At 39.9% G+C, this 27619-nt stretch overlaps 8 protein-coding genes across 11 annotated transcripts; 1 reads left to right on the top strand and 7 right to left on the bottom strand.

Annotated features, from left to right (window-relative positions):
* Positions 1 to 12267: 12267 nt before the first annotated feature.
* LOC117573364 (vesicle-fusing ATPase 2) lies at positions 12268 to 15720 on the bottom strand. The gene is made up of 2 exons (XM_034256492.2): positions 15477 to 15720; positions 12268 to 15343 (listed from the first exon to the last, which is right to left on the bottom strand). Exons 1-2 carry the CDS (start codon positions 15584 to 15586, stop codon positions 13201 to 13203), a joined length of 2253 nt encoding a protein of 750 aa, XP_034112383.1. The 5' UTR covers positions 15587 to 15720; the 3' UTR covers positions 12268 to 13200.
* Positions 15721 to 15871: 151 nt separating this feature from the next.
* On the bottom strand, positions 15872 to 19083 carry LOC117573365 (vesicle-fusing ATPase 2-like). 4 transcript variants are annotated; one of them, XM_052006419.1, is made up of 3 exons: positions 16885 to 17091; positions 16217 to 16751; positions 15950 to 16087 (listed from the first exon to the last, which is right to left on the bottom strand). In XM_052006419.1, the coding sequence occupies exons 1-2, from the start codon at positions 16992 to 16994 to the stop codon at positions 16247 to 16249; spliced, it is 615 nt and encodes a 204-aa protein (XP_051862379.1). In that variant the 5' UTR covers positions 16995 to 17091; the 3' UTR covers positions 15950 to 16087; positions 16217 to 16246. The 4 variants fall into 4 exon arrangements, 3 of the variants coding, with proteins under 3 accessions (XP_034112385.1, XP_051862379.1, XP_051862378.1); XR_007955205.1 differs by having other exon boundaries at positions 15992 to 16087; positions 16182 to 16751; positions 16885 to 17090; XM_034256494.2 differs by lacking the exons at positions 16217 to 16751; positions 16885 to 17091 and adding an exon at positions 18312 to 19079 and having other exon boundaries at positions 15872 to 16087.
* A 483-nt stretch (positions 19084 to 19566) lies between these two features.
* On the bottom strand, positions 19567 to 21072 carry LOC117573451 (tRNA:m(4)X modification enzyme TRM13 homolog). The gene has a single exon (XM_034256673.2). It carries the CDS (start codon positions 20971 to 20973, stop codon positions 19636 to 19638), a length of 1338 nt encoding a protein of 445 aa, XP_034112564.1. The 5' UTR covers positions 20974 to 21072; the 3' UTR covers positions 19567 to 19635.
* A 463-nt stretch (positions 21073 to 21535) lies between these two features.
* Positions 21536 to 22197, top strand: LOC117573370 (probable small nuclear ribonucleoprotein Sm D2). Its single transcript, XM_034256498.2, has 2 exons — positions 21536 to 21693; positions 21769 to 22197. Coding segments are annotated over exons 1-2 (360 nt in total). The 5' UTR covers positions 21536 to 21691; the 3' UTR covers positions 22127 to 22197.
* On the bottom strand, positions 22166 to 22991 carry LOC117573367 (protein D2). The gene is made up of 2 exons (XM_034256496.2): positions 22754 to 22991; positions 22166 to 22694 (listed from the first exon to the last, which is right to left on the bottom strand). The coding sequence occupies exons 1-2, from the start codon at positions 22880 to 22882 to the stop codon at positions 22212 to 22214; spliced, it is 612 nt and encodes a 203-aa protein (XP_034112387.1). The 5' UTR covers positions 22883 to 22991; the 3' UTR covers positions 22166 to 22211.
* Positions 22992 to 23077: 86 nt separating this feature from the next.
* Positions 23078 to 23856, bottom strand: LOC117573368 (protein D2). Its single transcript, XM_034256497.2, has 2 exons — positions 23718 to 23856; positions 23078 to 23661 (listed from the first exon to the last, which is right to left on the bottom strand). Exons 1-2 carry the CDS (start codon positions 23796 to 23798, stop codon positions 23182 to 23184), a joined length of 561 nt encoding a protein of 186 aa, XP_034112388.1. The 5' UTR covers positions 23799 to 23856; the 3' UTR covers positions 23078 to 23181.
* Positions 23857 to 24072: 216 nt separating this feature from the next.
* LOC117573366 (protein D2) lies at positions 24073 to 24808 on the bottom strand. The gene is made up of 2 exons (XM_034256495.2): positions 24632 to 24808; positions 24073 to 24567 (listed from the first exon to the last, which is right to left on the bottom strand). The coding sequence occupies exons 1-2, from the start codon at positions 24779 to 24781 to the stop codon at positions 24079 to 24081; spliced, it is 639 nt and encodes a 212-aa protein (XP_034112386.1). The 5' UTR covers positions 24782 to 24808; the 3' UTR covers positions 24073 to 24078.
* Positions 24809 to 25677: 869 nt separating this feature from the next.
* Positions 25678 to 27193, bottom strand: LOC117575242 (uncharacterized). The gene is made up of 2 exons (XM_034259375.2): positions 26509 to 27193; positions 25678 to 26440 (listed from the first exon to the last, which is right to left on the bottom strand). The coding sequence occupies exons 1-2, from the start codon at positions 26909 to 26911 to the stop codon at positions 26007 to 26009; spliced, it is 837 nt and encodes a 278-aa protein (XP_034115266.1). The 5' UTR covers positions 26912 to 27193; the 3' UTR covers positions 25678 to 26006.
* Between the last annotated feature and the right edge of the window lie 426 nt (positions 27194 to 27619).

The following is a 27619-nucleotide window of genomic DNA, read 5'->3' as shown; positions in this document are numbered from 1 at the left end:
TAAAAAGAACAGGAAGCATTACGAAGATTAACGCGTCATTGCAATAAATCAAAAAAAAAAAAAAAAAATTGCTTATAACTTTGGCAGTCTGTGGCTAACACGCCCTTTTGGCCAACTTGTGTCGATCTCATGCTGAGGCCACAAACAGCATAATAAATATTTACGATTAGTGCTAACAGCTTCCTTAGCTGAATATTATAATTGTAACGCAATCAATAATTAAGAAATGCACGCGCAACTGCAGTTCGAATAGAATTTTGAAATTTGCTAATGACGTCTACAAATCCAGTATTCTAATTTGTATTTTTAGAAAAACTATTCTCAGAACAATAAATATTTTGTTGCTAAATAGTTGTACAAACTACTTTCATTGTTCCGCTTATAATTTATATAGACTACCCTCCATATGCCATAGGTTTTCATACTAGAAATTCTTTGGTTCGGAACTGACGAGTTAACAGTAAAAAAAATGATTCGCACTCGTACGACGTACGACACCGACACGCTTGGCTCTAAATGAATCCGACTTGGGTTTGTGTTTACCTTTAAATTGACATAATTTGCCTATAAATGTTTAATGAAAATATCCAAAGTCTTGACGCAAATTAAACAACGCCTCTGACAGCGTAGACATGTGTAGTTAGCATATGTACATTACCATACCCCCTTCACACTCCATTAGCGGGTATATTAAACCTCCAGCCATGTAGATGTGATACGTGATTGCCATAGATAATTGTGTTATATGAACTCTTCATTAAAAGTAAGTATTTATTTAAATACGATTTCTTTCGTTTGAACAATTTAAAATGCATTCTTGACGTTTGGCTAATAATATAATTACCATAATAGTTAATTCAAAGGTAAAGTAAAAAGTCATCTAATAGTGACGTATACGTAATACTAGTTTAATGCTTAATTTCTAGATCAAATTTAAAAGAAAGTATGATTTCATACGAATGATTTTAAGTGATTTCAATGCTCAGGTGACCCAAAAACCAGTCAACAGATTTCATCATGCAATAATATAATTTAAAAATGAATTAATTGAATGATAATATGGATATTTTAGATGTAAGAATAATATTAATGTTTTACTTTAATCTTTTATTCAGGAATGTTGTATGATCATTCGTTGAATGCATTTTTTTATTAGATCGCCTAAGTGCTAAATTTAATATTACATATTTCCGTAGAAAATTAAAAGTATTCTTTATGATTGCAAAATAAATTAATAAATTGATGCAGAGTAGAACATATTTAAGTTGATTTGATAATAAATGTGTGTACCAATTTTATACAAATATTATTTCTTACAAGTGCATTTTTTAAGCTTAATAATTAATATAAAAAGAATTAATTTAATACAAAATTTCTAATAAACTCTACCCATTTATATTTAAATTGAATATTAAAATTTGTATGTTAGCATATTTCTTTCAAGTTTTTTTTTTAAAACTTAAAAATTAATCTGAAAAGAATAAATTTGATACACAATTTCTAATATACTCTACTGAATACTTTTCTTTTCTACTATAAAAGAATTTTCATAAATTATTAAAAGTAAAGAGTATCTTCATAGGCTGCACTCTCGCTGGCTGCTTTTTGTAAAACATTTGTGCAAGCAAATAAACAAGAGATCAGCCACAAAAGCCAAATGCTAATTTAGATACGTGTATCAAAGTCAAAGTACTCAACGCGAATGTAAGAGGCGTTGATTCGGCAACTTAAAGTCTGTGGCCTGTCTGGCTATAAATTGAAATACTTAATGTCAAAAACCAATGGCTAGCAATTAATTATAAAAAAATTGTATAATTTATAGAGTGAACTTGATGATAACATTTTATTTACATGTTTAACTTGTTGCGAATGCCTCAAATAAGTACGAATATGAATTTTTTTTGGGGAATATTTCTACGTAGTCACAATGACGATCAAGAAGATGCGGGGAAAAAAACTGGAATCATCTCGGTTTGTGTGCAAGTGAATAACAAAGCATATTAACTAAGCATTTGTTTAAATTAACGAGCTTATTGCATAACACATCGATTGTATATATGTATGTAGGCAACAAAAAATATAATAAATAAAATTATTATCAAATAATAATTATCATATCGATTTGTTTTATTTTGATTTTTATTTTGTTTTGGTACTTGCCATAAAAGGATGTCAACAGATTTCGAATATATCGTAAAGTGTTGCACAAGAAAGAGACTTTAATTGTGCTAAATTGTTGTATTGCTATAAATAAATGCATATTTAAAATAAACTTTTACTCACTTTGTCTTTCAACGGATTAAGTACTTGGATCAGTGTCTCAGTACGTACATTCGAAGTTAATTCGGCACACTTATTAATTTTGGGAGGGAGACTGCGAGACCTGTTCTTAAGTAAATTAGTAGCAGGCCAAGCCCCAGAGACTGACGTAAGTGGAACTCCCTCCCCTGAGGCTACTTGCTAAGTAATCTCGGTTCAGTTGAAGTGAATATTATTTCGAGAGTTACAATTGATATCGCTTTAACATGACGTACATGTTGCTTAGTACGTTAATCATCGCACACTTTTTCCGTTGAATTTGTGCACTGCAAAATGTCAAATGGTGAGCTTTGTTACATATTTTACTATATATATTACTCATTCACTATTTAGTGCGTAATGAATCTGAGCGGAAGTTAAGATTACAGATTGATGTTGAGATCGAATCGAGTGATTTTAAGTAGTGGCCGAGTAATTTATGTAGCAGCAACAAAGTGTTTGCAAAAGCAAAGAACCTATTACAATTATTACTACATATTAACATTTGTAACATTCTTACATACTTAATACATTATTATAGTAATTTAATAACATGTTCTCATGGTCAACCTGCTAAAGCTGCGCCGTGGTCAGTGCACAAATTGAAGTCCACAAAGTGTAAATATGTGTCTCTCTCTATATATACACATACTATATGTATGTTAGATTGCTTGCGATTGAAGTGCTCGGACAGTTTCGATCGGTGCATATTTTAAAGAGTCGCCAGCGATTACAATGTAAACAATGTTGGTCATAATCAACGACACTTTACGGGCGTTCCAAAGACCAATAGCAGCATGATGGCTCTCGCCATTCCCCAATGCTATTGCAAAAAAAAACAAAACAAAACAAAACAAGAAAAAAGATACTCTACTTGAGTATAAACATCGAAATATCACGATTTTCAGCTGTCAACCGGAGAGCTAGACGGATGTTGTTTGGGATCTTAGCTTCGATAAATAGATCAGGTGAAAAGTGAAAATGCATCGTTCTAATTATAAACACGTGATATCATTGTCATCGCTTGATTTACTACAGATCCGGCAACAATTGGCTGCACCTGATTGCACGCGCCCTCCTCACCCGCTCCCGCTCCCGCTCCCTCTTCCCATCACCATTCTTAACTCCAGCCCCGCCCGAGCTGCTCAAGTTCAATGCGAAACTGCAAATGCGAGACGCCAGACAAGGCAAACCCTTGAAAATGGAAGCGCCTTGCACTCGAATTGTCATCGAGGCAAACAGCAACTGCAACTGCAACTGCAGCTGCCACTGCAACTGCAACAATGATCGTTGGACACCCAAAACCACATAGAGACGGCCTCGTTGTTACACACGTTGCGACAAATGATTCCATTTCCATTTCATCATTTCTTTTGGCGAATTTCATTCAACGAATTACGAAATTTGCCCGTGCACCAATTTGACTCGTAGCACTTTTTTTTCCAGCTAAATTGGGTCTAGTTTATGCGGTTTTTATGAATCTGACCTTAGTCATGATCATGAAGTGCTCTATTTAGGGGCCACTTCGAGCTATCAATGGGGGATAGACTGTGCCAGTCACAGTCACAGACACAGACAGAAACACAGACAGAGAGTGATAATAATATATATACTAAAAATGAAAAGAAATATTTAGTTATTGACTCTCAGCATCCTCAGCTCCAATCAATCATTTCCATTGGAGTACTCAAGGTTATTGTTTATTATGATATATTACTTAAGTTTAAGTTTTTTGGGGAGGGAAGCACACATACTTTTGGAGTTTATACAATTTGTTTTGGCTTTTAGTAGTACTAGACTGGCTATATAGAAGTCATTCCTTAGATTTATGGGTGCCGACTATGCATTGCCGTTTTAGTAGAACCCAAACAAGCTCTAAATCAAGTTCAAAGTCAAACAAATTAACAACAATTTAGCTAATCAAAGCTGGCAGCCTAAACAAAACTCTCTCCCTCCCTCATTTTTAACATTTCGCTTCGCTTCGCTATTGTGAAAACATAAAACATGTTTGCAGTAGTGTATTGAGACAATGGCGAACTACAGCGAAATCTATGTAATTAATAAATTATTGGAGATAGCTGCAAATAAATAATTAAAAGCAAAAACAAAACAAAAAATAATCAAAGCAGCATTCTGCGGGCATTCGGTGTTTTTTGCGTCGGCTATTATTTTGGCAACGCGAACTTGTTTAATTTGCATAATGCCCCCTCCTCGAACACCCCCGCCACAGCAGCAGCAGTAACAACCACAACAGCAGCAACCACAGCAGCAGCAACAGCATCAGCAGCAGCAGCAACACAGCTGCGCAAACCACCCAAAAGATGCAGATCGAATCGAATCAACGTCAGCAACAACAGCAACAACAGCAACCAAAAGCAGCAGCTCCAGAAGCAACACGAAATTGTCGTCAGCTGACGCAGATGCTGGGATAACAGCAGTTGGGAGCACAGCATCAGCTGTATATACAGATCTATATAATAGTCTATATAAACACTTATTTTTTTATATGCACTTTGTTTCGACTTCGGGAATCTGTGGCGAAACTAGTTCGCAGCCACACAATATTTAGTGCAGTAAATAAAAAAAAAAATAAAATTAAATATGCACGCTTATGGTAGAGAGAGATATGTATACTATATAGTATAGTATAGTATCGTATGCATATATGCATATGTGCGAATATGTACTTGCGCGCTAAATGTATCTCTGTGTGTATTTAGCGTGTTCTATTGAAAGGACAATAAACTTTAAACAATACATCAAGGTCAACCACTCGCATTAGATGAGTCGAGTTAACAAAAAAAAAAAAAATATTTAAAAGAAAAATAAGAAAAAAGTCAGTGACAACAGGCGGTCGATATTTTTGTGGGCCGCTGCTGCTGCTTCAGACGATTATTTAATTCTTAATTTGGTTTTAAAATTAAAATTTTATGATGCTAATGCGTTGTTTGTGCATCTGCCTAATAAATACTCAGAACTCATAAGCTCAGACAGAACGAAGCACCCAGATCTCCTCCCCTTAAAAGAGTTCTATATAGCCAGAGATTCGGGGAGAAAGCGTTCAATATTAATGGAATTGTTAATTTGAAAATTATTAGATTTATTTTTAGATATTTGATTTAACACAATCAAATGCATATCTTAGTTGGAAACCGCATTCTTAATGCTAATACTACTTTTGCGATTTCTAAAGAATTATTAGAGGCAATAATATTTTTACGTAGAAAACTGTGTACGCTAATACAATACGATGGACATTTTAAAGCCCAGCGGAAAGCCTTCCAATTTATCGATAAACTATGCTATCAATTAAAGAATTTCGACTTAAAAAAGCTTGTTTCAGTTTTAGATAGTGCATAAAATAAATAACTTGTTAGCTCATAAATCGATAATTAACTGTTATAAATTTGACTTCAAATGACCTACTTAAAAAATGGTTTAAATTTAAATAATTTATAAATTATATAATTAAACCAAAAAGGTATTTACAGAGAACCTTGTTTTTTAATGCTTCTTTATTAAAATCTATGCTGAAAAGTTATTAATTTTCTATCAATGATGAATTTTAAAGATGGTTTAAATTATTAAAAAATTAAATTATATATTAGAAACAGCAGAATATTTAAAGAGCACGCTTGTTTCAAATTTACTTTATTCAAATCTGATTAGAATTCACCTTTAAATAGTTTTAATTTAAATAAAACATAATTTAACAAGTAATTTTATTTTTATTTATATCTATAGTGATTGGTAATTAATTATACTACCGATGACCTACTTTAAAAACAATTTAAATTATTAAAAAATATATGTCATATATTTCAAAAAGTAGAGTATACGAAAAACCCATTCTTTTCTCTTGTTTCTTAATGCTGTTTTATTTTAAAAACATTTACAGCTGTTGGCAACTATTTTGCAGTGCATTGCTTATATGATAAATAAGTATGTACTTTATATACATACATATATACGCATCGGATTTACAATTCTGTTTTGTTTTCTGCTCATGTGTTCATTGCACTCGATGTTCTGCTTGTTGTTGTTGTTGTAGGTGTTGTTGTTGCGATTAAGTCAGTTGTGCGTTGCAGTTTTGTTTACTTTTGATTTTGTCGTATTTTTTGATTAAGTGCAACGGGCGCATAGCCGGTATAAGTTGATATATATATGTATAAACTTATACCGATGTAAGTCCCATTATCTGGGCAACTGTTGCTGTGTTGTTGTTGTGTTGCCCTTTTGCTGTTGTCGTCGACGTCGTCTTCGTTGTTGTCGTTGAAGTTCAACAGAATCAGCGTCAGCCGCAAGAATGTCACATTGAAAGAGGTCAACCACCAGCGCCTTGTCGTGTCATTTATGTAATTGAAAACAATTTATTTTATTTGCTAACGATATTACGATTTAATTTAATTAAAGCATTTAAAGCAGGAAGCCATAGACCAAATGATGACTCATCCACAACACACATGATGGAGGCAGTAGACATACATATGTATGTGTGTACATAATCATTATGATATACTTATTTTATGATATACCTATTTTTGCATGACTGACTGGAGAGAGAGCGAGGGAATGAGCATTGGGGCAGAAAAGTATGGGTTGCAAATAAAAAGCGCATAATAAGCGTTTAAATGCAATTTTCTGGGCAAAACGAAGCGTTCAGGCAAAAATATCAAATGGAATTATATGTTTTGCAGCACGTTGATTAGAATGAAATATGTTATGTGGATGATGGGGAACATCATCAGCAGCAGCAGAAGCCACCAAAAAAAAAAGCAACAACAACAACATCAAAAAGTCCTTTTTCTTTCTAACAGAAATATTTAGGTAGCATTTAAGGAGACAGACAACTTCAAATCGGACTGACTGCTGTTTTATTTTTTTCTTTATACATATTTCTTTTATTTTTGTTTTTGCTTATAGTATTTTTGTTGGCCTTTCATTTCTTTTGGCTGGATGGAACGCTGGTCAATAATTTTGTGAGGGTGCCGCCAAAAAGGGCAGGCGCATTGGATCGCATCGTTGGTCTTTGTGTTTGAAATAGATTATTGCCAAATATGAAGAAGAGATACATATGTATCAAATATTTATTTCGTCTGCGACGCAAAGTTCAAGGATTCTGTGATAGGTTCATTGAACCAAATGGTTGACCAACAAAAGAAATAAATATATATGTATTTATATATTGTATGTATAACAGGCAGCCGGAAATATCAAATTCGCTTTAATTACGTTCGAACAAATTAATAAGTTTGATGAAAAGTGAAACGCAGATGTTGTTGTCCAGGAGTCATCACCAGGAAAATCGAATCCGGTGACGACAAATTGCGCGCTGACAGATCTGCGCAATCGAAATCAATATCCGCCTTGTTCAAGTGTGCGCCCTAATGACTTGTAGGCGTGGTTGCCCCTTTTCAGAAAGGGGTAACAGCAAGGTAACTCGAGAAGCGACAGCGCAGGAAAGTGAAGAAAGCCTGAGCTCTAGGCACGTGCCTCTGTCCAAACAGCTGTCGAGGATTCAAAATGAAAGTGAACTACGCGACACGAGGCCATAAGTTAATTGGCGACAGAGCGAGACGGAATAATAGAGAGGGAGAGAGAACTGATGGCACATTGATTGATCTTGCGACTGGATTGGATCTTGTGCCAAAGGAATTCCTAAGAATATGGCACAAACACACACAAAAAGCGACGCACATCACGCAAAAAACTACACACAAAAAAAGGGTGGAATACAATATGATAATAACAAGGAACAGAAGCAGGCAGCAGGGGGGAACGCGTATTATTTAATTTGGCACTGTGCCCAGGATTTTTTTTTTTGTGTTTTTGTGTTTTGATTCGTTTATGTGCCGAGTGTATCAATGAATCGAAATGCGAATGCGAATACGAACGAATATGAATGCGAATGTCTCGATCGCGTGCGGCAAACATTTCTACGGATTGCAGATGCCGCACCGCTTTTTTTTTCGTCTTGGCCAAGTAAGAATCTTGAGCTTAAATATTTTTTTTGTAATCTTTAACGTCGTTCCGCAATATGTTTAACCCACGTTTAACAATTTTTAATATTTGCACAATATTAAAAGCGATAATAAAATTGAATTTAATAAATGAATAATAATAATAAGTGAAAATAAATTTGTTTCGTTTTTATTTATTTTTTGTTATCGCCATGCAAATGTGAGGGTTAATCTATTAATAATGTTTTTTCTATAAGCAGTTTAATTGAACGTATTGCAATCATAAATTTAATTTGTGCCTTTTCCCATAACAATCTGATGACTAATACGCATGCAAGTTCCAAGAAAATTGCAGACATACCACGAATAGTTTTGGGGCCCAGGCATCGAGCGCCATCAGCTTCTTGGCCCGCATGCCAAATTGCAACTTAATTATAAATTGCAAAAAATAACACGAAAGAACAGTCGAACTTGGGTAGACGAAAATTGAATACCCTTAAAATGAAATTCATCAAATAGGCTACAGAATATGAAATTAAAATGGTTACAAAATTGAATTTCATCAATAAGCGATGATTTTAATCATAACTATTACTATATTATAACTTTTACCTACCCTCTAAAGTATTTTTGAACAGCTGAGACAAAATAGTTTGTCCGTCAGTCTGTCTGTCCGTCCGTATGAACATCTAGATCTCAAAGACTATAAGAGATAGAGTTACAATTTTTTTCGAGACCATTTGTTATAATCTTGCCACGAAAAAATAACGAAAAACAAACGTAATTTAAAAGATTCCTCAAAATTTGGTTGCGATCAGATAAGAATTGTAGAATGTATTTAGGAAATTTTTTCTATAAAAAACACCTACTTACTTCGGGTCTTTGTTGCATTGTCTGACAATCTGGTATATTTTGCACTCAATAGTATATTTTGAATGTAGCACATCAATATAGCATAATATAAGTATATAATAGTATATATATTTGGTATATTAGAGTAATTTGCGGTATATTTAGTTTGTATATTTTAAAATTAATACTGCAGTGTTTAGCTTTCATTCCAAATGGGAAGCGGATATCTCACAGTCGAGCAGACTCAACTGTAGCGTTCTTACTTGTTTTGTTATATGTCACATACTTAATTACAAAACGAAAATACCCTCTCGAGCAAAGGGCATTTGACAACAAAAAAAAAACCCAAAAGTTTCAGCTACAGAGTAAAATTGTAGAGTCAGTGCCGTGAAGCGCCATATGAAACAAAAACTGCTAATTTAACTGTTAGTTTCACATGCATGCCACACACACACACACACACACGCGCGCAAACATATATACATTTGAACACATGCAAACCTCAATGAAAATGCCATGAAAATGAAAATGCAGTCAGCACTGGAAAATCCATGAAATGTGCGAGTACAAGTATTAAAGCACACAAATCTTCCGCGTTTGTGTAATGCAGGAAGATTTTGCATGATGTCTGCTTTGCTGTGTACTTAATACCTACATACATTCGAATACATACATATGGTCACATATGTACATACATTTACATTAATTCATATACCATAATAATACTGCATGTATGTAAGCAGCTAACGAAATTTCATCACGAAAATCTGAATATCGCTAGCTTTGCTCAAAAAGTTTTTATCGCGACATTTTACAAATCTATCTGAAATAGATAAATTTTAAATATAATAAATTCAAGCTAGTTTAATCAAACATACATATATAAGTTAAAAATTTACATATAAGTTAATGCTATAATATAAATCGACACTATAAAGAAGTACTCTTTAAAATTATCTATGAAAAGTAAAGAAAATAAATGAAATTAATTCTTAAACTCCGCTTTTTCAATATATAATACAAAATTAAAAGAAATATATATTTACACATATCCTTTTGAATATACTTTACATTAATATTCATACTATAACTAATATTAAATAATAAAAAAATACAAATATTCCTTAATTTTAATTAATAATTTATAATTTATTGATGCTTTAAACTATTCAATTTAAAAATTCAGAAATGCAAGCCACATAAAGATTATTTTCTAAGTTTTAAATAAACAAAAATTAACGAATATATATTTAATTGCAATATGTCAGTTAAGTTTAAATAAATTAAAAAAAAAAATAGTTATTTATAACCCAAGAATGCGTGCAAAATTTCTCCTGATTTGTTGTGGAAAAGCCAAGCTCAAGCTAAGCTGAGGAAACTCTTGATGTAGATCCGGTGAGAGAGCCAAAGATCATGTGGAAGAAAGCAGAGAGAGAGAGAGAGAAAGAGCAACAAAAAAGACAGCCACAGCAACAACAGCATCACAAACCTGAACACATGACAGTTGCTCCCCTGTTGCTCCTCCGTCCCCCACCCAAGCAACCCCCTTTGGAGCGCCAGCAACGTTCGACGTCAGCGACAGCGTGCGAAAGTGAAATCGAACCTTTGCTGCCGGCGTTTGCGCTTTTGACTACAACAACAGCAGCAGCAGCAGCAGCAACAACAAGAGTAACAGCAGCAACAACAACAACACTAAGTTACAAACAACAACAACAACAAAAACAGCAATAAACGCAGCCGGTTTCAAAGCATTGCGAGGGGCGCGACTGCGAGTGGGACGGCTTTTGGCTTTGGTTTTGGCTTTGCTGTTGTCGTTTGTTGCCTTTGCCTTTAGCTGCTGCTATTGCTGCTGCTGACAAGTGCGACCACGAAGCAGCAGCAACAACAACAACAACAATATACTACATACCCTCCCACCCCTTTCTCTGCCTTGACCATGGGATTAACAACAGCAGAAATGCACACAACTTTAACTTTTGTAAAAGTTTCGCATTTTATTTTTAAAGAGGCGACTGAATGAAAATTTCATTTTGGGTCTCGTTTCTCGCATTGCGTTCCACAACACCTTTTTTAACATTTTTTTTAAATTTTTTTTGGGCAGCCGGTCACTGAACTTTTGTCCGACTGTGTGGACTTTCGTCATGAAAATTTGCATACGGCATGAGGTGCTTCGATGACGCGACCTGCCACTTGTTGGGTGCCTCAAATACGTTTTTTGGGTGTGAGTGTGTGTGTGTGTGTGTCGAAGACTGACGCCAGTGATTAGAGGGCAGCTGCTACTAATTAAAGATATGATACAGTTGCTTAAGCTCAACTTTTGCTCTCGAATCAATTTTGCATCTGAAGAAATATGCAGTTTTAATTAGTTAATAATAAACGACATTCGATTTGCAGCTGGAGGATTCCAAAGACTACAAACGTTACTATACTACACTATACTATATACATATCATACATATATATATATGTAGTAGTCGAGTGTCGGACGCAATTAGCGCCATATATCAATTACACCACATAAATATCTACTACTCTACTATATATACTATATGCATGTTACGTTGAATTGTGAGACGCGCGCGAGCCGTTAACGTTAAAGTGTTTACATTATAAATCATTTATTCAAATTACAATATTATTAAACTCTGGCTCTGGTTGCTCTGATTGCCAACTGGATTTCGAATATGTCCAGTGTGTGGCCAAGTTGGCGGGTCTGCTTGTCGCCCCATGACGGCGCGGCGTCTCCAACAGCTGATCGAAGTCGAGCTCTGATTATAGGGAATACCACGACTGATCACATTGCTGATCTCCATTGGCGCCAGCCCATTAAACTGTAACAAAGTAGTTTAGGTAAAGAACTGCGTTTCTATTCATTCATATTTATTGATGTACATATTCTTGTTACATACAATACATAAAATGCATAGTCATCGTATTCAATTGATTAGTTTTGTTTGTGTAACATTTAACATACATAATATGCCCACATATTGTAAATTTCTATAAACATTTAATTTGCATAATCTTGAATATTTAATTTTTCCAAAAAATAATTCTTTAAACGGAAAGTGTTTTTTTCCTTAAATTTAAATTTTCTGAAACTCTGAGTTGCTTTTATTTATTTCAAAGAAAAATGCGTTGACTAATTTTCTTTCACTTTTCTTTTCTATTCGTTGCCCATAAAAGTATGCAATTTTTTTTGTTTTCACTCAATACTTGTAAACATTTATCAAATGCACATCAATTACATGTTTTGTTCATTTAAAATTTGTTTTAACAATTGCGAGCTCGAAAAGTACAATTCGAACTTGCCACGCCTCTTTCTTGCGCCTTTGTGCGTTGTTTCTACTTTTGTTATAGTCTACTTTTGTGCGGCGACATATTTAGTTTGCGACATGAGCCGCAACTATGCAAAATGGCGCTAGTGTGAACTTCAGCGCTTTATCAAAAAAGATCTTTCAGTGGGGGAAAAATACAAATCGGAAAATCGTAGTCAAAATAGACACTTAACATCTATATAAAACATTAGCATATTTTGTAGTAGTAGACAATTATAAAATTTCGTCACAATTTGACTGAAAAGCGAGGTATTTATATATCCATAGATACTGAATACAATCAGTTACAATTGCGTTTGCGTTTTGTGCTTACAAATTCGAACACATTTAATACACAACAAAAATACACATGAATATAAATTGTAAGTGGCATTTCGGATAAATCAATACAACTACAAGGTTATACATAGATATATAAATCTATATGTAGGTGGTAACTATTTGTCTCTATCTAATATAGTTACGAATATATGTCAAGAACACTTTTGACAATCATTCGACAAGGCTCAGGAGGTGTCGACGTCGCTGGGATTCGTGTGGAATGTAAGTGTGTCTATATAAACGTGATTCAATTGGTCGGTTAAACATTTGTATATTATTTATATATAGTTATATATCTCTATGTTCTTTTTCTTTTTGAGCTAATTCAATGGTGCATTTCACTTTTGGACCTGCTGCTTGGTTTTCTGCATCATTCAGAAAGCATCGTTAAGCTCCACAACTGACATTCGCAGTTCCAGAACGGGCGGTAGCTACTGTGTTCTCGCCACCATATCTAAGCCGCCTTCCTCCTCCATCTTCGTGAGGAACTTGACGACACGATAATTCGGCTCCGATTGCCGAGCCATATCGATGAGCGCCAATAGCTTCTTAATGCCAATGCACACACGCTTCCCTGCCATATTTCTGGCAATATTCTGAAGCTCCTCGGGCGCAAAGAGCTTCGAATCCTCCAGTACGGTCAGCACATGCTCAGGACTTGATAAATTGGACACATGGAGGACGGATGTAAAGGCCGAAAGCATTTCCATTTCATCGAGGACCTCGCGTCGACTCGAAGTGCACAAGATAAGCAGCTTGCGACCCTTAGGTGGCTGTTTCTTGAGCAGCACCAGCAACGCTTGCAAGGTGAGGTTGGAGTAGCGCGGTCCAATGGGTCCATAGTCGAGTAGTCGCTCCACATTGTCTACGACGATGCAGCTAAGCGTCGACCGATACGCGTCATCGAAGATCTTGCGTATGTGCAGACACTTGGCGGATTCGGTGAAGCCGACCATGTCTTCGGGCGAACAGACCTTGACAAAGGGAAAGTCGCTCATCTTGGCCAGATTGGCGGCCAGCGCCGATTTGCCTGAATTGGGAGCACCTTCGATGAGCACAGAGACGAGTCCCGAGCTCTCCGACGCCTTTGCTTGCTGCACATACAACATACCATCCTCCAGCAAACTGGTCACGGGTTGACCCCAGTTAATCACGCCTCGTGCCAGCATATTCTCCAGCATCTCTTGCGCCGCACCAAAAGCGGGCTTGATGTCGTTCTCCAGCGCATGCATGAAATCGGAACGTGTCACTTTTAGCTTCTCCATGGCCTCGGAATCCACATGCACTTTGGCGTCGGCCTTGATCAAACGATTCATGGCCGTCGATTGAGCGGCGCGCACCAAACCCTCAAGCTCAGCGCCGCTGAAATTCTTCGTGCGCGCCGCAATCTCTGTGTTGTCAACATCGCCTGCAATCTTGTTGAACTCGCGCATGCGCTTCGTGTGTATGTTGAGGATCTGCACACGTCCCTGCTCATTGGGCAGACTGATCTCCATTTGCACCTCAAGACGACCGGGACGCAGCAGCGCCTCATCAATCATATCGCGACGATTTGTCATACCAATCACTAAAATATTGTTCAGCTGCTCCACGCCATCGATCTTGGCAAGCAGTTGATTCACGACCGTATCGTGAACACCACTATTTCCTGCAACTGAGCCACGTGCCTTGCAAATGGCATCGATCTCATCGAAGATAATGATGTGCAGTCCACTATTAGGTCCCAGTCGCTTTTCCTCCTCCTCCGCATCGGCGAATAGACGTCGGATATTGGCCTCCGATTCGCCAACGTATTTGTCAAGAATCTGCGGACCGTTCACAATCTTGGGTTCTCGTGCATTGAGCATCGTGCCAATCTGTCGCGCCATCAAAGTTTTACCAGTTCCTGGAGGTCCATAGAGCAGTATACCTTTCACGTGCTTAATGCCCAATTGCTCGACGAGCTCAGGAGGAAAGACACGTGAGGCAAAGGCACGTCGAAAGATGGCATTGAACTCGTTGTCCAGGCCACCAATACCCATCTTTCCGAAGTCCCAGTCGGGATTGATGATGGATTGCCGAACAATCTTGCCCTTGGAGCGTCCCTGGAGATTCAGTACCGAGTTTTCGGCCTTTTCGAACTGCACTACAGTATTGCCCAGAATGCGTCCAAATCGCACATTACGTGTCTTTGCCTCTTTGCCATCGCCCACAGTACGCGGATCGATAGCTTCCAGGGTCTTGACAGCGAGTCCGAGGAGTTTTTTGTCCTTGAAATGGAAGACGAGGGTTTGTCCAACTGTCAAGGCCATACCCGAGAATTGCATGATGAATTCCTTGGCCATTTCATCAGAGTCGTAAGGCTCCTGGGTGATGGTTTTCTTTTGCAGGAAATCCGTCTCGAAGGAGACTAGTGTGATGATGTCAGCGCTGGCATCGAAGCGGTAGGGTCGCACATCGATCTCCTGGTTGATGGACAAGGTTGCCCACTTGCGCTGCACCAGCGAAAAGCCTACATGGCCACGTGGCAGATCCGAGATCTTCTCCAGTGCGAATATGTAGTGCTGTCCGGGACCCGGTGAAATGTCCACATATCTGATGAAATTCACAATAATTAGTCATAATTGTGGGGAGACGATGAAATTCAAAATAATTAGTCATAATTGTGGGACGCCCGCAGAAACAAGCGAAAAATAGATTTGTGGGAGGAGGGAAAGTGAAAACTAACTTGACTTCCTCGGTGAAATCAGCGCTGTTAACAATCGCCTTGTTCGTCAGCGATTGCTCGTCCGTTGGGCATTTGATGGCCTTCATTCGATGCGCCATTTCACTTGCCATTTTATGCAGCACAAATTGTGTATTTACGAACAAATTGCAATTAAATGTTTATCACGCAAAATTCAAGTTTTTCTAAATACACTGACTCACACAATCGACAAACAGCTGTTCGCAGTGGTTGCGCAGCCCTGTTCGAGGGAGGCAAGAAACCAATATTCAGTGTATACACTGGAACAGTTGTCTTGGAAGCGCAATCAGCTGTTTAGTGTTTAGCAAGTGTGAGTGAGTGCTAGAGCGGGTGCGAGCGAACGTAATCAAAACAAAGAGCCAAAGTAAACTCAATTTTTTTTTTGCAAAATTGTTGTCGGTTTTTATTTATTTTTTGTGCATTTAAAATTGCTCGCCCACCGGTTTGATAGTGAGCTCATGAATTTGTACATGGGGCGGCGTCTGGATGCAGTAAGTCACCGCATCCGCCAAATCCTCAGCACGCAGCATTGGCGCTCCAGCCATTAAATTGTTCGCATGGATTTCTGTATCAACGACACCAGGACTGATGCTCTGCAAGGTAAGCGATATGTTAGATATGTGCTAATCATTTCGTTTAAATGCAACCTTTTTGGCTGACAGTATTAATTCATATAAAATTCCGTACTTTAGACGCCTGCTAAGTTACATTTACATACATACATTTGTATGTATATATGTCTATAGTTGCTATCAAGTGAAGCGTCCCTGGAGATTCAGCACCGAGTTCTCGGCCTTCTCGAACTGCACCACAGTATTGCCCAGAATGCGTCCAAAGCGCACATTACGTGTCTTTGCCTCTTTGCCATCGCCCACAGTACGCGGATCGATAGCTTCCAGGGTCTTGACATCGAGTCCCAGGAGCTTTTTGTCCTTGAAATGGAAGACGAGGGTTTGTCCAACTGTCAAGGCCATACCCGAGAATTGCATGATGAATTCCTTGGCCATTTCATCAGAATCGTAAGGCTCCTGGGTGATGGTTTTCTTTTGCAGGAAATCCGTCTCGAAGGAGACTAGTGTGATGATGTCAGCGCTGGCATCGAACCGGTAGGGTCGCACATGGATCTCCTGGTTGATGGATAGGATTGCCCACTTGCGCTGTACCAGCGAAAAGCCCACATGGCCACGTGGCAGATCCGAGATCTTCTCCAGTGCGAATTTGTAATGCTGTCCGGGACCTGGTGAAATGTCCACATATCTGATGAAAATCACAATAATTAGTCATAATTGTAGGACGATGATGAAATTCAAAATCATTATTCATAACTGTGGGACGCCCGCAGAAGCAAGCGAAAAAGAGATTTGTGGGAGAAGGGAAAGTGAAAACTAACTTGACTTCCTCGGTGAAATCAGCGCTGTTAACAATCGCCTTGTTCGTCAGCGATTGCTCGTCCGATGGGCATTTGATGACCCTCATTCGATGCACCATTTCACTTACCATTTTGCGCAGCACAAATTGTGTATTTACAAACGAATTGCAACTAAATGTTTATCACGCGAAATTCAAGTTTTTATAACTACACTGAGTCAGTGTCACTGACTCACACAATCGACAAACAGCTGTTCGCAGTGGTTGCGCAGCCCTGTTCGAGGGAGGCAGGAAACCAATATTCATTGTATACATTGGAACAGTTGCCTTGGAAGCGCAATCAGATGTTTAGTGTTTAGCGAGCAGTGTTGCCAGGTTTTAAGCATCAAACCTTATTATGTTTTTATGTGTGGCAAAAATCTTTGGGGGCTATATTTATGACTATGTCGTTAAATTTCCATTGCGACAGTTTCCAAAAAAAAAAAAAGAACACCAATTCAAAGGTGATGGATTTATAATAGTTTTTTATGTGTGAACAAAAATCTTATTAAATGTCTTATTACTGCCTATTGCTTCTTCGATGCCGCGGACAATTTGTTTATACATGCATACATATGTACATATATCTCTTTTGGCAGTGGTAACACTTCAGCCAACTTATCGATCTTCGATGACACTATTAATTAGAAATAACCATCGGCAAAAAAAAGAACAAGTTCCTATATTTTCATGCATATTTTTCTTATAAAACAAACCGTTTATGTCGTAAATACATTAAAAATTAGAATATGCTAGATGAATTTCATAATAAGCTATATTTCAAGCTGTAAGCTAGATGCATATTTTACAAGCTTTTCCATTTTCAAATATGCTAGAACTAGCTTATAATAAGCTAAGCTGGCAACACTGTTAGCGAGTGTGATTGAGTGCTAGAGGGGGTGCGAGCGAACGTAATCAAAACAAAGAGAGAAAAAGTAAACACAATTTTTTTTTATTAATTGTATGTATTTATTGTTTATTTAAAATTGCTCGCCCACCGGTTTGATAGTGAGCTCATGAATTTGTACATGGGGCGGCGTCTGGATGCAGTAAGTCACCGCATCCGCCAAATCTTCAGCACGCAGCATTGGCGCTCCAGCCATTGAATTGTTCGCATGGATTTCCGTATCAACGCCACCAGGACTAATGCTCTGCAAGGTAAGCGATATGTGAGAAATATGTATGCTAATCATTTCGATTAAATACAACCTTTTTGGTTGATAGTATTAATTCATATAAAATTACATACTTTAGACGCCTGCTAAGTTACATTTATATGCATACATATGTGTGTATGTCATGTATAAGCTAAATATGTGTGTTGGTGCTCATGCGGACAGATAGAAAGATATGTTCTCGCCTATTTATACTAATTCAGATACTATATAATCTCATATACTGTTGACCTACCGTAATCTTGGTCTTCGTGCCCTTCTTGAGGAACTCCCAGCGCAGCACGTCCGTCAAAGCGGTAACAGCATACTTAGACGGCGCATACATGCTCAGGCCATACATGGGCACCTTGTGACCCACCACACTGTTGATAATGATCACATGGCCATCGTTAACCTTGCGACGCTGCAGCGATTGAAATGCCTCACGAGTGCACCACGACACGGCGAGCACATTGGTGTCCAGCGTGGCGCGCAGATCATCCGAGTTGCCCGCATCCGTGATGTGTGGCAGTCGCACAATACCCGCATTGTTGATGAGCACATCGGCACCACCTAGCGTCTGATCCACCCACTTGAAGGCATCGATGACCTGCTGCTCCACGCTCACATCACAGGCGCGGAAATGGAAGCTAGCTGCTTGATTCGCGGGCAGTGAATCTTTGAGTTGCTGCAGACGTTGTTCGCGTCGTGCCAAACCCACCACAATCATGCCCTTGACCACCAGATCTTTGCAACAAGCTGCTCCAATGCCTGAACTCGCACCAGTGACAACAGCAACGCGATTCTGCCAACGATCCATTTTAGCGACTCTTAATATCTCCAAGTGTTAAGCACAAACTAACTACAGCCAAGAGACCGGTTGTTGCTTTTATATTGTTTCGGCAATGCACGAAGAGTGGCAAACAAACTTCCATAAAAGGGCAAACAAAGTTTGTGCGTGCGAAAGAGTAATCGACTATAATTATCTAAAGAGCTATTCTTCTGATAACGCTTCCATCGTCACGCTCTTGCGAATGCTCTTTGACTCGATTGCGTCATAAGTTCACACTCGCATTTAGCTTTTGTATATATACCTGGTCAACAGCTAGACCCGATTATTAAGAGGAAGAGAACGAGCAAGTCATTGTTATGAGGGGTAGAGGTAGGGAGGAATACATCGTTAGAATTTTGGAGTCTATTAATGTCTCGCTCTATAGTTTTTCGTGCTAAACGCGCGTTATCGACTCTTATCGACTACTTAGTAAGTTAAACATATATAAGTGTTAATGTCAATATAAAAGATAACTAGCCACTAGCTAATCGATTGATATTTTTTCATAGATAGGTCACAAATGAATGTTTTCGCTACAGCTGAAGTGTTGTCTTAGTTAGAGAGAGAACTCCAAACAAACCTAAGAGTAAATTAAGAGTCAAACCCCCGACTGATGCAGCTTGTCAGCTGTTATCTTGGGGTTTCACCAAGAATCTTATAATATTGGTATTTCCAATGATGTTATCGATCGGGTTAAATAAATATGAAATAAATTAACGAAATACAAATTCAAATATTCAATATTAAATCAACTGTCATTTTTATTGCACTTGGCGCGTCGTGCCAATAGAATCACATTCTCTAAGGTGACATCGCGTGGCACATAGAACTTTAGTGAGGCCTCGTAGCCATTGGCTTTCAGGTGCTCCAGACGCCCAAAGTCAAGCACACGTTTGCACTGATAGCCAATTAATTCGCGTTCCTCGCGGCTCAATCTTTGCGACACCTCCGGCAGTGCTTCCTTGTGGGGATCCGCCTCAGCCTCCGCCATGGCTTTGCGACGCTCGCGACTTAATCCAGAGCCACAGACAGCCCAGCTTACCATCTTGGTGATGATGACAAACTCACGAGGCGTGATGCCCGCCTCCAGCAGCCACGACTTGCCCACGTAGGAGCGCCAAGAGCAGCGATGATGGCAGCACAAGGCAATCAGAATATAGTCCGTGGAGCAAGCAGCATCTTGGAGAATGCAGCGCAGTGTCAGATCTGTTGCAGCGCCACACAGATGCTTAGATAGCGCAACATTGCGCTGAGTGCGTTGCAACTCCGGCAGTTGCGACATGCGAAGATCAGCGATGTCAGCACGAATGCGTTGCACCAGCTGCTTATTGGTCAGCTTGTTGTCCTTCTTGTGGCGCAGCGACAGACGATCCACGAGCACCACCTGCGAGTTTAGCAGCTGCTGCGAATCCAAAGCTGTGGCCAGATAAAAGGCAAGTTGTCCCTTTCCAGCGCCGAATTCGATGAAGCTTGTGTTGTTCACAAGTTGTTGATGATTTTCAAGTATTCCAAGCAAGGCGGAGGTCTGCACCAGATGCTTGCGTGTCTCCTGGCCATACTCATCGTGGCTAAGCGGCTCCTCAAGTGAAGCATGTTGTAGATGAATTTCGTCGATTTTGTCGGCGATATGTTTGTCAAACAGCTTCTTAACTTTCTCTATCACGCCATAGAATTCTGCATCCTCCAGTTCATGTAGCTTCAGCTTCTCGTAGATGTCCAGTTCTTGTTGCTTACTTACTTCCAACGCCTCGCCAGCATTAATGTTTTTCACAATATAGGGAACAGTGCTAACCTGATCTCTGGCATTGCAAATGGACAAGTGTTTGGCGAGTTTGCGCTTAAAGACTGTGTGCTTGGGATCCAGTGGGCAGGGAATGCGTTCAGCATCCGAGTTCTCCTGGGATTCCTCTGAGGGCGGCTCGTGTGCTCCACAAAACAAACTGCCCTTGTTTGGAGACATTTTGCAGTAGCGTTTCTTGCGATGCACCCAGTGAGCACAGTTTTCAGATGCAGCTGCAGCCGGAGGCACAGCAGCTTCGACATCTGTGGTCATCTTGGGTTTCTTGGCTGGACTGGCATCAGCCATGCACACGTGATGTTTGTTTATTTTTGTTATTTTCCTTTAACCCAAAATCTCGTGCACAAAGCGGTAAGCGGTAGAGATGGGGAGATTGACACATTGATGGCACTATCGATATTGGCCTTATTTGAAATTGTGCCCGAATTTCATGTAATTTATATAAATTATTTATTAGCTAACTAATTATTCTCTAAAGCATCAGTATTTGCAAATTAAATCTTAAAAAGAAAGTAAATTTACTTAAATCGACTGTTGAATGAAATATCGGTTTGTCATTAATGGTCACACTGCGCAGCCTTTCTGCAACGAGTCAAAATTTGCGTTCGCGTTCGATATTTGTCACGATTATAGCGATAGTTTGCAACTGGTTCAAAAAACAGTTATTTAATTTTGTTTAAAAATATGTGATGATGCTGTTTAAAATTGTGTAAAAAATTAACTAAAAAAGAAAATGAAATTTAATTTTTAAAAATTTAAGAAACTAATAAGTTAATAAAGTAAAACGTCCAGCTCAAAATGCACTGAACTAGTTCGTGAAATGCAGTTCAATAAGTGGAGTGGTTCAAGTGAACACGTTCCAAACAAACCAATACAACTCTAAGCGAAAAAAGCCGCGAGGCGCAAACGTTTTTGGCTAATAAATAAATAAATAATAAATAAAACCTTCCTATATATAAATAATACCTGTATTTATATTGAAGAGTGTATACATAACGACAGCAATATGTAAGTAGTTCTTTAAAAGTGCTCCAACTGCAATTATAGCCCTCCATTTTTTAATGCCGCTCCATCGTATTTTAGGGCTCTTGTAAAACCCAAATCCGAATTGACACCAGAGGAATTGGCGCGCCAGGAGGAGGAGGAGTTCAACACTGGACCGCTGTCGGTGCTCACACAGTCGGTGAAAAACAACACACAAGTTTTGATTAACTGCCGCAACAACAAAAAGCTGCTGGGACGAGTCAAAGCCTTCGACCGCCATTGCAACATGGTGCTGGAGAATGTGAAGGAGATGTGGACGGAGCTACCACGCACTGGCAAAGGAAAGAAGAAGGTGAAACCTGTCAACAAGGATCGCTTTATCTCGAAAATGTTTCTGCGCGGCGATTCCGTTATCCTGGTTCTGCGCAATCCGCTGGCGACTGCAGCCGGCAAATAGAATACAATCCCAAATAATACATTCAAAACAAAATAAAACCAAATTGTAAGTTTTTATAATTCATGAAAATATTTAAATAGTAGCTTTAGTTCTCCTCGGCCAATTGTTGATGCAATTTGGGCACATAGTCATCATACTGCGCCTGATAGAACGTTCCAGCCACGGGATTGCCTAGCTGGTGATGCTCAGCAAAGCGGGCAACATGGAACTTGGGACGGTTACGACGGGATCTGTTGCTAACGCGAGCACCATCGAATTGCAGCTTGCCGGGTTGCTTGTAGAGCAGGAAAACGTAACGATGCAGTCCTGTGTCCTTTGGTGGACCAGAACCAATATACTCGGCCAATGCTTCACCAGTAGACACATCATTGCCAGCAATATTGACGAGCACCCAGTGCTTAAACTCACGGAACTTGGGGTCAGCTCGACTGGGTGCATCGGGATCGGTCATGACTAGTGTATAGAAGTCATTGGGATCGGCTGACCATTCAACAAGAGGTTGGTCTTTGACCTGGGTGGGCGTCAGCTCCACACCGTTCTCAGCCACAAGTCCATTGTTGTAGGTGACCTTTGAGCCGAGAGTTGTTTATTTATTTTTTTAGTTTAAAGTTTTAATGTTGCTTTCACCTTGAGTAACTGGTTTGGTGCTACAGGAATCACATCGGGCACCACGTTGTGTGCCTTGAAGACATCCTCGACTGAATCCGACTGCACAGCAGCCCCAATGCTGACCAACAATAACAAAGGAAACCACATTGTTAAGCAATGTATTGGAGGAGAAAAGGCGATGCTGACGTAACTCGGTATAACTTGAAAGATAAACAAAGAGACCTTTTCTCTAGCGAGGTCTGTTCACAACTGAAACCAGTTTGCCATGACGCTTTGCTTTATAAAAAACACCGACTACGCTTCGTCAGCTATCGAAACTGTGGGGAAAATGCGCAACAGCTGCTGCAACTGCAACGTTTTTCCAATGCACGAGATTTTTTTCATTTTTAATTGTCGACAAGAACAGCGTGAAATTGATACAAAATGTTTTAGGCCAGATTATGTTGTTATTTGCCAGATAACTGCTTATACAATTTGGGCACGTAATCATCGTACTGCGCCTGGAAGAAGTTCCCAGCCACACAGTTGCCCAGCTTGTATTTGGCCACAAACTTGGCGGTGCTGAACTTGCCACGCTTATCCCCACTCGTCTTCGGTATGCGCGGCTCGTTGCAGGACAACTTTTGCGGCTGCTTGAACAGCAGAAACACATAACGATGGAGGCCAGTTCCCTGCGGTGGCCCGGAGCCCACATAGGCACTCAACACGTCGCCCTTGTCGATTTGGGTGCCGGGCACGTTGACGACCAGCCAATGATGCCACTCACGAAACTTTGGCTCCTTGCGACTGGGCGCATCTGGATCCGTTAGCAATATTGTGTAGAGCGCATCTTGCTCGGCTGCCCATTCAAGTTGTGGCACATTCTTGACCTGCGTGGGTGTCAGCTCGTTGCCTCCATTCACCTCTTGGCCACCAGAGTAGGTCACCTAGACAGGCAGACGCAGATCAGGAGCAATCCGCTAAAGACTAAAGATGGGCCTACCTTGAGCAGCGACTTTGGTGCCGCATCCAAAATATCTGGCACAATCTTGTGCTTGGCAAAGAGATCAGACGGATCAGCCATGATTAGAAGCTATAAGTCTGAACTTAAGTTATTAATTGCAAGGTCAAATTGTTTAAATCGATATGAAACTTTTTTAGTAAGCTTGACATTTAACTAAAGGCTAACTTAGTATACAAAAATTGCTTACAGTGTAGCTTTGTTTTTTCTTTTTTTTTTGTGTGTGGCGATTAAGCCGGAATCGTAGCTTAATTTATGCATTTCTTTGGCAATCCAACGGGCCAAAAAAATCGAAAAAGAAAAAACCGGCCCATTCACCTTTCGCGATTGCCCAAAATGCCAATTATTTAACACGGCCCTGAAGCTTGGTCTTGTGCAGAGCTGGCACATCTGTGCTCCAGACGCTTGTAAAGAAATTGCCGGCCAACGGATTGCCCAACTTGTAACGTTCTGCAAACTCCTTGGTGCTAAACTTGATGCGACCTTCGTCGTTCTGTTGCGGCAACTTGGCCACATCGAATTTGGTGAGCTCTGGCTGTTTGTATAACAGCAGCACATAGCGATGCAGTCCAGTGTCCTGCAGAGGCATGGCACCCACATAGGCGGCTCGCTCATCTCCCAGCTGCAGCTGATTGCCAGGTATATTGACGACCAGCCAGTGCAGATACTCCTTGAACTTGGGCACCTTACGACTGGGCACATCGGGATCGACCATTAGCAGTGTGTAGTACGTGTCCTTGTTGGCTGTCCATTTGACCGACGGCACATCTCGGACTTGCATGGGCTGCAGTTCGATGCCACGATCGGCGGGAATGCTGCCATTGTAGGTGACCTAAAAAGAAGGGTATCCACGAGATGAGAGGAGAGAGTTACAAAACGCGTGAGCTGCTGCTTACGTTTAGAAACTCTTGAGGGCCAGTCTCTAAGACATCGGGAATAATATCCAAGTGAGAAAGAAATCGGGATATTTCCGTTTCCGCCTGATGATCCAAGTGCGCTGCAACGCACAGACACACGGCGAGTAAACTTATGCACTTGATCCACATTTCGATTTAAGCATCCAACTGGCGAGCGCTTGGCTCTGACAGTCTCTTAAGTAGCCCAGCTCTCCGCAGACAAGACCAAACCAGACTCGACCACAAAGAAAGAAACGAAAAACCGGCTGTCTGGGTCTAGGTCTGGTGGCCAGTTTGCATTGTCGAAACAGCTGTTGGCTGTTGCTTTTAAGCCATGGCTTGAAAAGTTTTGCGTTGATTAGAAGACTGCTGCTGTTACCCTTTCACTCGCTGCAGCATTGCATCATTAAGCCCTCATTTATTACTATTATTTTTTAATTTCAATTAGCATACCGTAAAAAAGTACTTTTCGTGTGTCAGCTCAATTTGTACGTCGGAACTTTGCGTGACTTAGGGGCGGACATCGGGCACTTAGTAGCTCGTTTAGGTACAAAAAAACAACAAAGTAAAATAAAAAATTGTGTAGGAAATTATCGCTTAGTTGGCAACATGCAAATCAAAAGCACGCCCACTCAACTTAATTTATTAATACTTACTGTGATTTGTAATGTGCTGAGTAGCTCGATAATAATGATAAGATGCAACAAAAAAATTAATTAGTTAAGGGTTAAGTTGTGGAAAGTTTAAACTAAAGATTATTAAAGAATCTTTCAAAGCAACTTTGGCTAGAAAGTTTTGTTTTGAATAATTAATGAAGATAATTTAGGCAACAACGGTTAGTAAAATACTTTATATATAATTAGTGGAATATAAAACCTGTTGTAATTAGTAGAGTATTTAGTCAAGTGCTTGACACTTTGCATTCTTTTTAGCTTTTGACCGTGATTATGTCAAGTGTAACAGCACTATTATTAAGTGGACTGGAGAACGTTCAGCACGAGTAGCAATGAAAACACTGTGATTAATTTCAATTTAATTTAAATTTTTTGTGCAATTTTTAATAAATTAAATAAATAAATTCAATTAAATAGCTTTTGTGTTGTTTTTGGTCGATTTCTGTAGGAAAAATAAGGCGTTAGCTGGAGAAATGCGAATAGATTGAAGGCTAAGGCAGAAAAGTCGTTAGAGAATAGCTCAGAGTGGAAAGAGAAGGAAGAATGGCTAAAAGTCGCGCAGCTTAAACTTAACAACTAAATATATGGCCTAGGCATGTTCCGGTTCCATTTTGGTCTGCTTACTCCGAGTGTCAACTGGCGACACTCAGTTCCTTGGTATTTACATACGTTAACAACGGCATTTTGAAGGTTGCCCCGGCTTAAGACGAGGAGCTGTAGCTGGACGAGCTGCTCGACGAGGGGGACGAGGAGGTGTAAGAGGATGAGCTGCTTGGGTGGTATGAGCTATAGGCCAAGTTCTGTGAGTCCCAACGGGCATATGGGCCACCGCTCATTGGCTCCCAGCTGCTGGGATCGTACGACGAAGCAGTGGTGCTGGGCACACCGTATTCGGCAGCTGGCATGGGAGCTGGCATCGGGACCATGTTCATCTTCATGCCACCCAACTTCTGGATGAGGTTGTAGATGAGGAAGCCGAGCACCAGCTTAATGGCAATCTTGGACAATATCAGGGCCTTGGTGGCCTTCAGACTGACGAGAGCGAGCAGAATGGGCATGACAACCTTCAGCTTGAGCTTCATGAGCAGCAGCAGAGGCAGGAAGAGTTTGTCCTTGTTCTTCTTCTCAGCACGGCCTGCAAATAAATGATTTGATTGATGTGCTAAACATGTGCAATAATATTTTTGTGACTAGCGAACACACCTTCCTCTTTGGGCAGCTCCAAGTCGAAACCGCGATCGGACCGATAGGTCATCACGGAGCTGGCAAAGAATGTCTCAGGCAGCTGGACGCGCACCTCGTTGGTGCGCAGAATACGAGCGAGACGATCGACGATGACCTTGTCGATGACATCATCATCGAAGGCACGACCGCTGACCTCCTCCTCGACATTGGCAACGGTGTCCAGATAGGTCAACACTTTCTCCTTGAGGCAATGCATGGCATTGGCATGGAAGCACTTATCCACAATGGTTGAGATAAGCTCATCGGAGCTGTGAATGCGGGGCGTGACCGCATTATCGATGGCAGCTCCCTGAACAGCCGACGACGCTGACAGCAGCAGCAAACAACCGAACGCGATTAAGGACGTGAAACGGAATGCCATTTTGATATTTATATTGCTATTGATACTGCTATTGATTTGTGATCTATCCACTTGATTGATGACACTACTCAGAGCGCGTAGTGTTGTTCACTGCGATGTCGATGCGACGACAATGTTGTTCAATTGTGCGAGTACCGACGATTTTATACTGCCGCTCCTCGCAAGACTCCCAAGAGACACCACGCGGCACTGACCAATGCATTCCAAGTTTTGGAGCGCACACACATTTTTGTTGTTGCTTTTGTTTTTGTATTTGTTTTTGGACAGCTACGAATTGAGTGACGAAAAGAGTGTCTAAAGTTTTTCACCAACAAAATAAAAACGAAGTCTTGCGTCGGTGTTTTGATATCTGGGTTGCTCGGGCTCCCTAACTTTTGTCGCTTGTCGCTGCTTAAGCTTTCTCGCTTTCCATATCGGCGGCACCCCCGTCCCTGGATTTTTGCTGCGAGTTGCGAGTTGCATTATCGACACTTCGACGTCCGAATGAAAATAACTTTAACTTTTGTTTCCAATTAGTATGCAGCCCCTCATCTCTTACGCGAACACAAGAAAGCAAACCAAGACTGCCCTCAGCACACACCAAGACAACAGAGACAACAGGTCCAGGGCACGTACATTTTTCAACGTATTGTGTCAAATTTCGATACAAGAAATCAGTACGGAACTTGTCTACGCTTTGGTATTGGCCATTGCTTTTGGATTAGGCCA

This window comes from Drosophila albomicans, chromosome 2R (assembly GCF_009650485.2).
Source record: "Drosophila albomicans strain 15112-1751.03 chromosome 2R, ASM965048v2, whole genome shotgun sequence".
Lineage (NCBI taxonomy): Eukaryota > Metazoa > Arthropoda > Insecta > Diptera > Drosophilidae > Drosophila > Drosophila albomicans.
Note: the sequence above shows the minus strand (reverse complement) of the source record. Positions and strands in the feature narration are given on the sequence as shown.

Coding starts and splice junctions, on each gene's coding strand:
- LOC117573364 (XM_034256492.2), bottom strand. CDS start 15,586: ATGGCAAGTGAAATGGCGCATCGAATGAAGGCCATCAAATGCCCAACG. Junction 15,344..15,476: donor GATTTCACCGAGGAAGTCAA/GTTAGTTTTCAC, acceptor GAATTTCATCAG/ATATGTGGACATTTCACCGG.
- LOC117573367 (XM_034256496.2), bottom strand. CDS start 22,882: ATGTGGTTTCCTTTGTTATTGTTGGTCAGCATTGGGGCTGCTGTGCAG. Junction 22,695..22,753: donor CACCAAACCAGTTACTCAAG/GTGAAAGCAACA, acceptor CTCGGCTCAAAG/GTCACCTACAACAATGGACT.
- LOC117573451 (XM_034256673.2), bottom strand. CDS start 20,973: ATGGCTGATGCCAGTCCAGCCAAGAAACCCAAGATGACCACAGATGTC.
- LOC117573366 (XM_034256495.2), bottom strand. CDS start 24,781: ATGTGGATCAAGTGCATAAGTTTACTCGCCGTGTGTCTGTGCGTTGCA. Junction 24,568..24,631: donor GCCCTCAAGAGTTTCTAAAC/GTAAGCAGCAGC, acceptor CCTTCTTTTTAG/GTCACCTACAATGGCAGCAT.
- LOC117573365 (XM_052006418.1), bottom strand. CDS start 18,875: ATGGATCGTTGGCAGAATCGCGTTGCTGTTGTCACTGGTGCGAGTTCA. Junction 18,053..18,311: donor GCACGAAGACCAAGATTACG/GTAGGTCAACAG, acceptor CTTACCTTGCAG/AGCATTAGTCCTGGTGGCGT.
- LOC117573368 (XM_034256497.2), bottom strand. CDS start 23,798: ATGGCTGATCCGTCTGATCTCTTTGCCAAGCACAAGATTGTGCCAGAT. Junction 23,662..23,717: donor CACCAAAGTCGCTGCTCAAG/GTAGGCCCATCT, acceptor CTGCCTGTCTAG/GTGACCTACTCTGGTGGCCA.
- LOC117575242 (XM_034259375.2), bottom strand. CDS start 26,911: ATGGCATTCCGTTTCACGTCCTTAATCGCGTTCGGTTGTTTGCTGCTG. Junction 26,441..26,508: donor GGAGCTGCCCAAAGAGGAAG/GTGTGTTCGCTA, acceptor ATTTATTTGCAG/GCCGTGCTGAGAAGAAGAAC.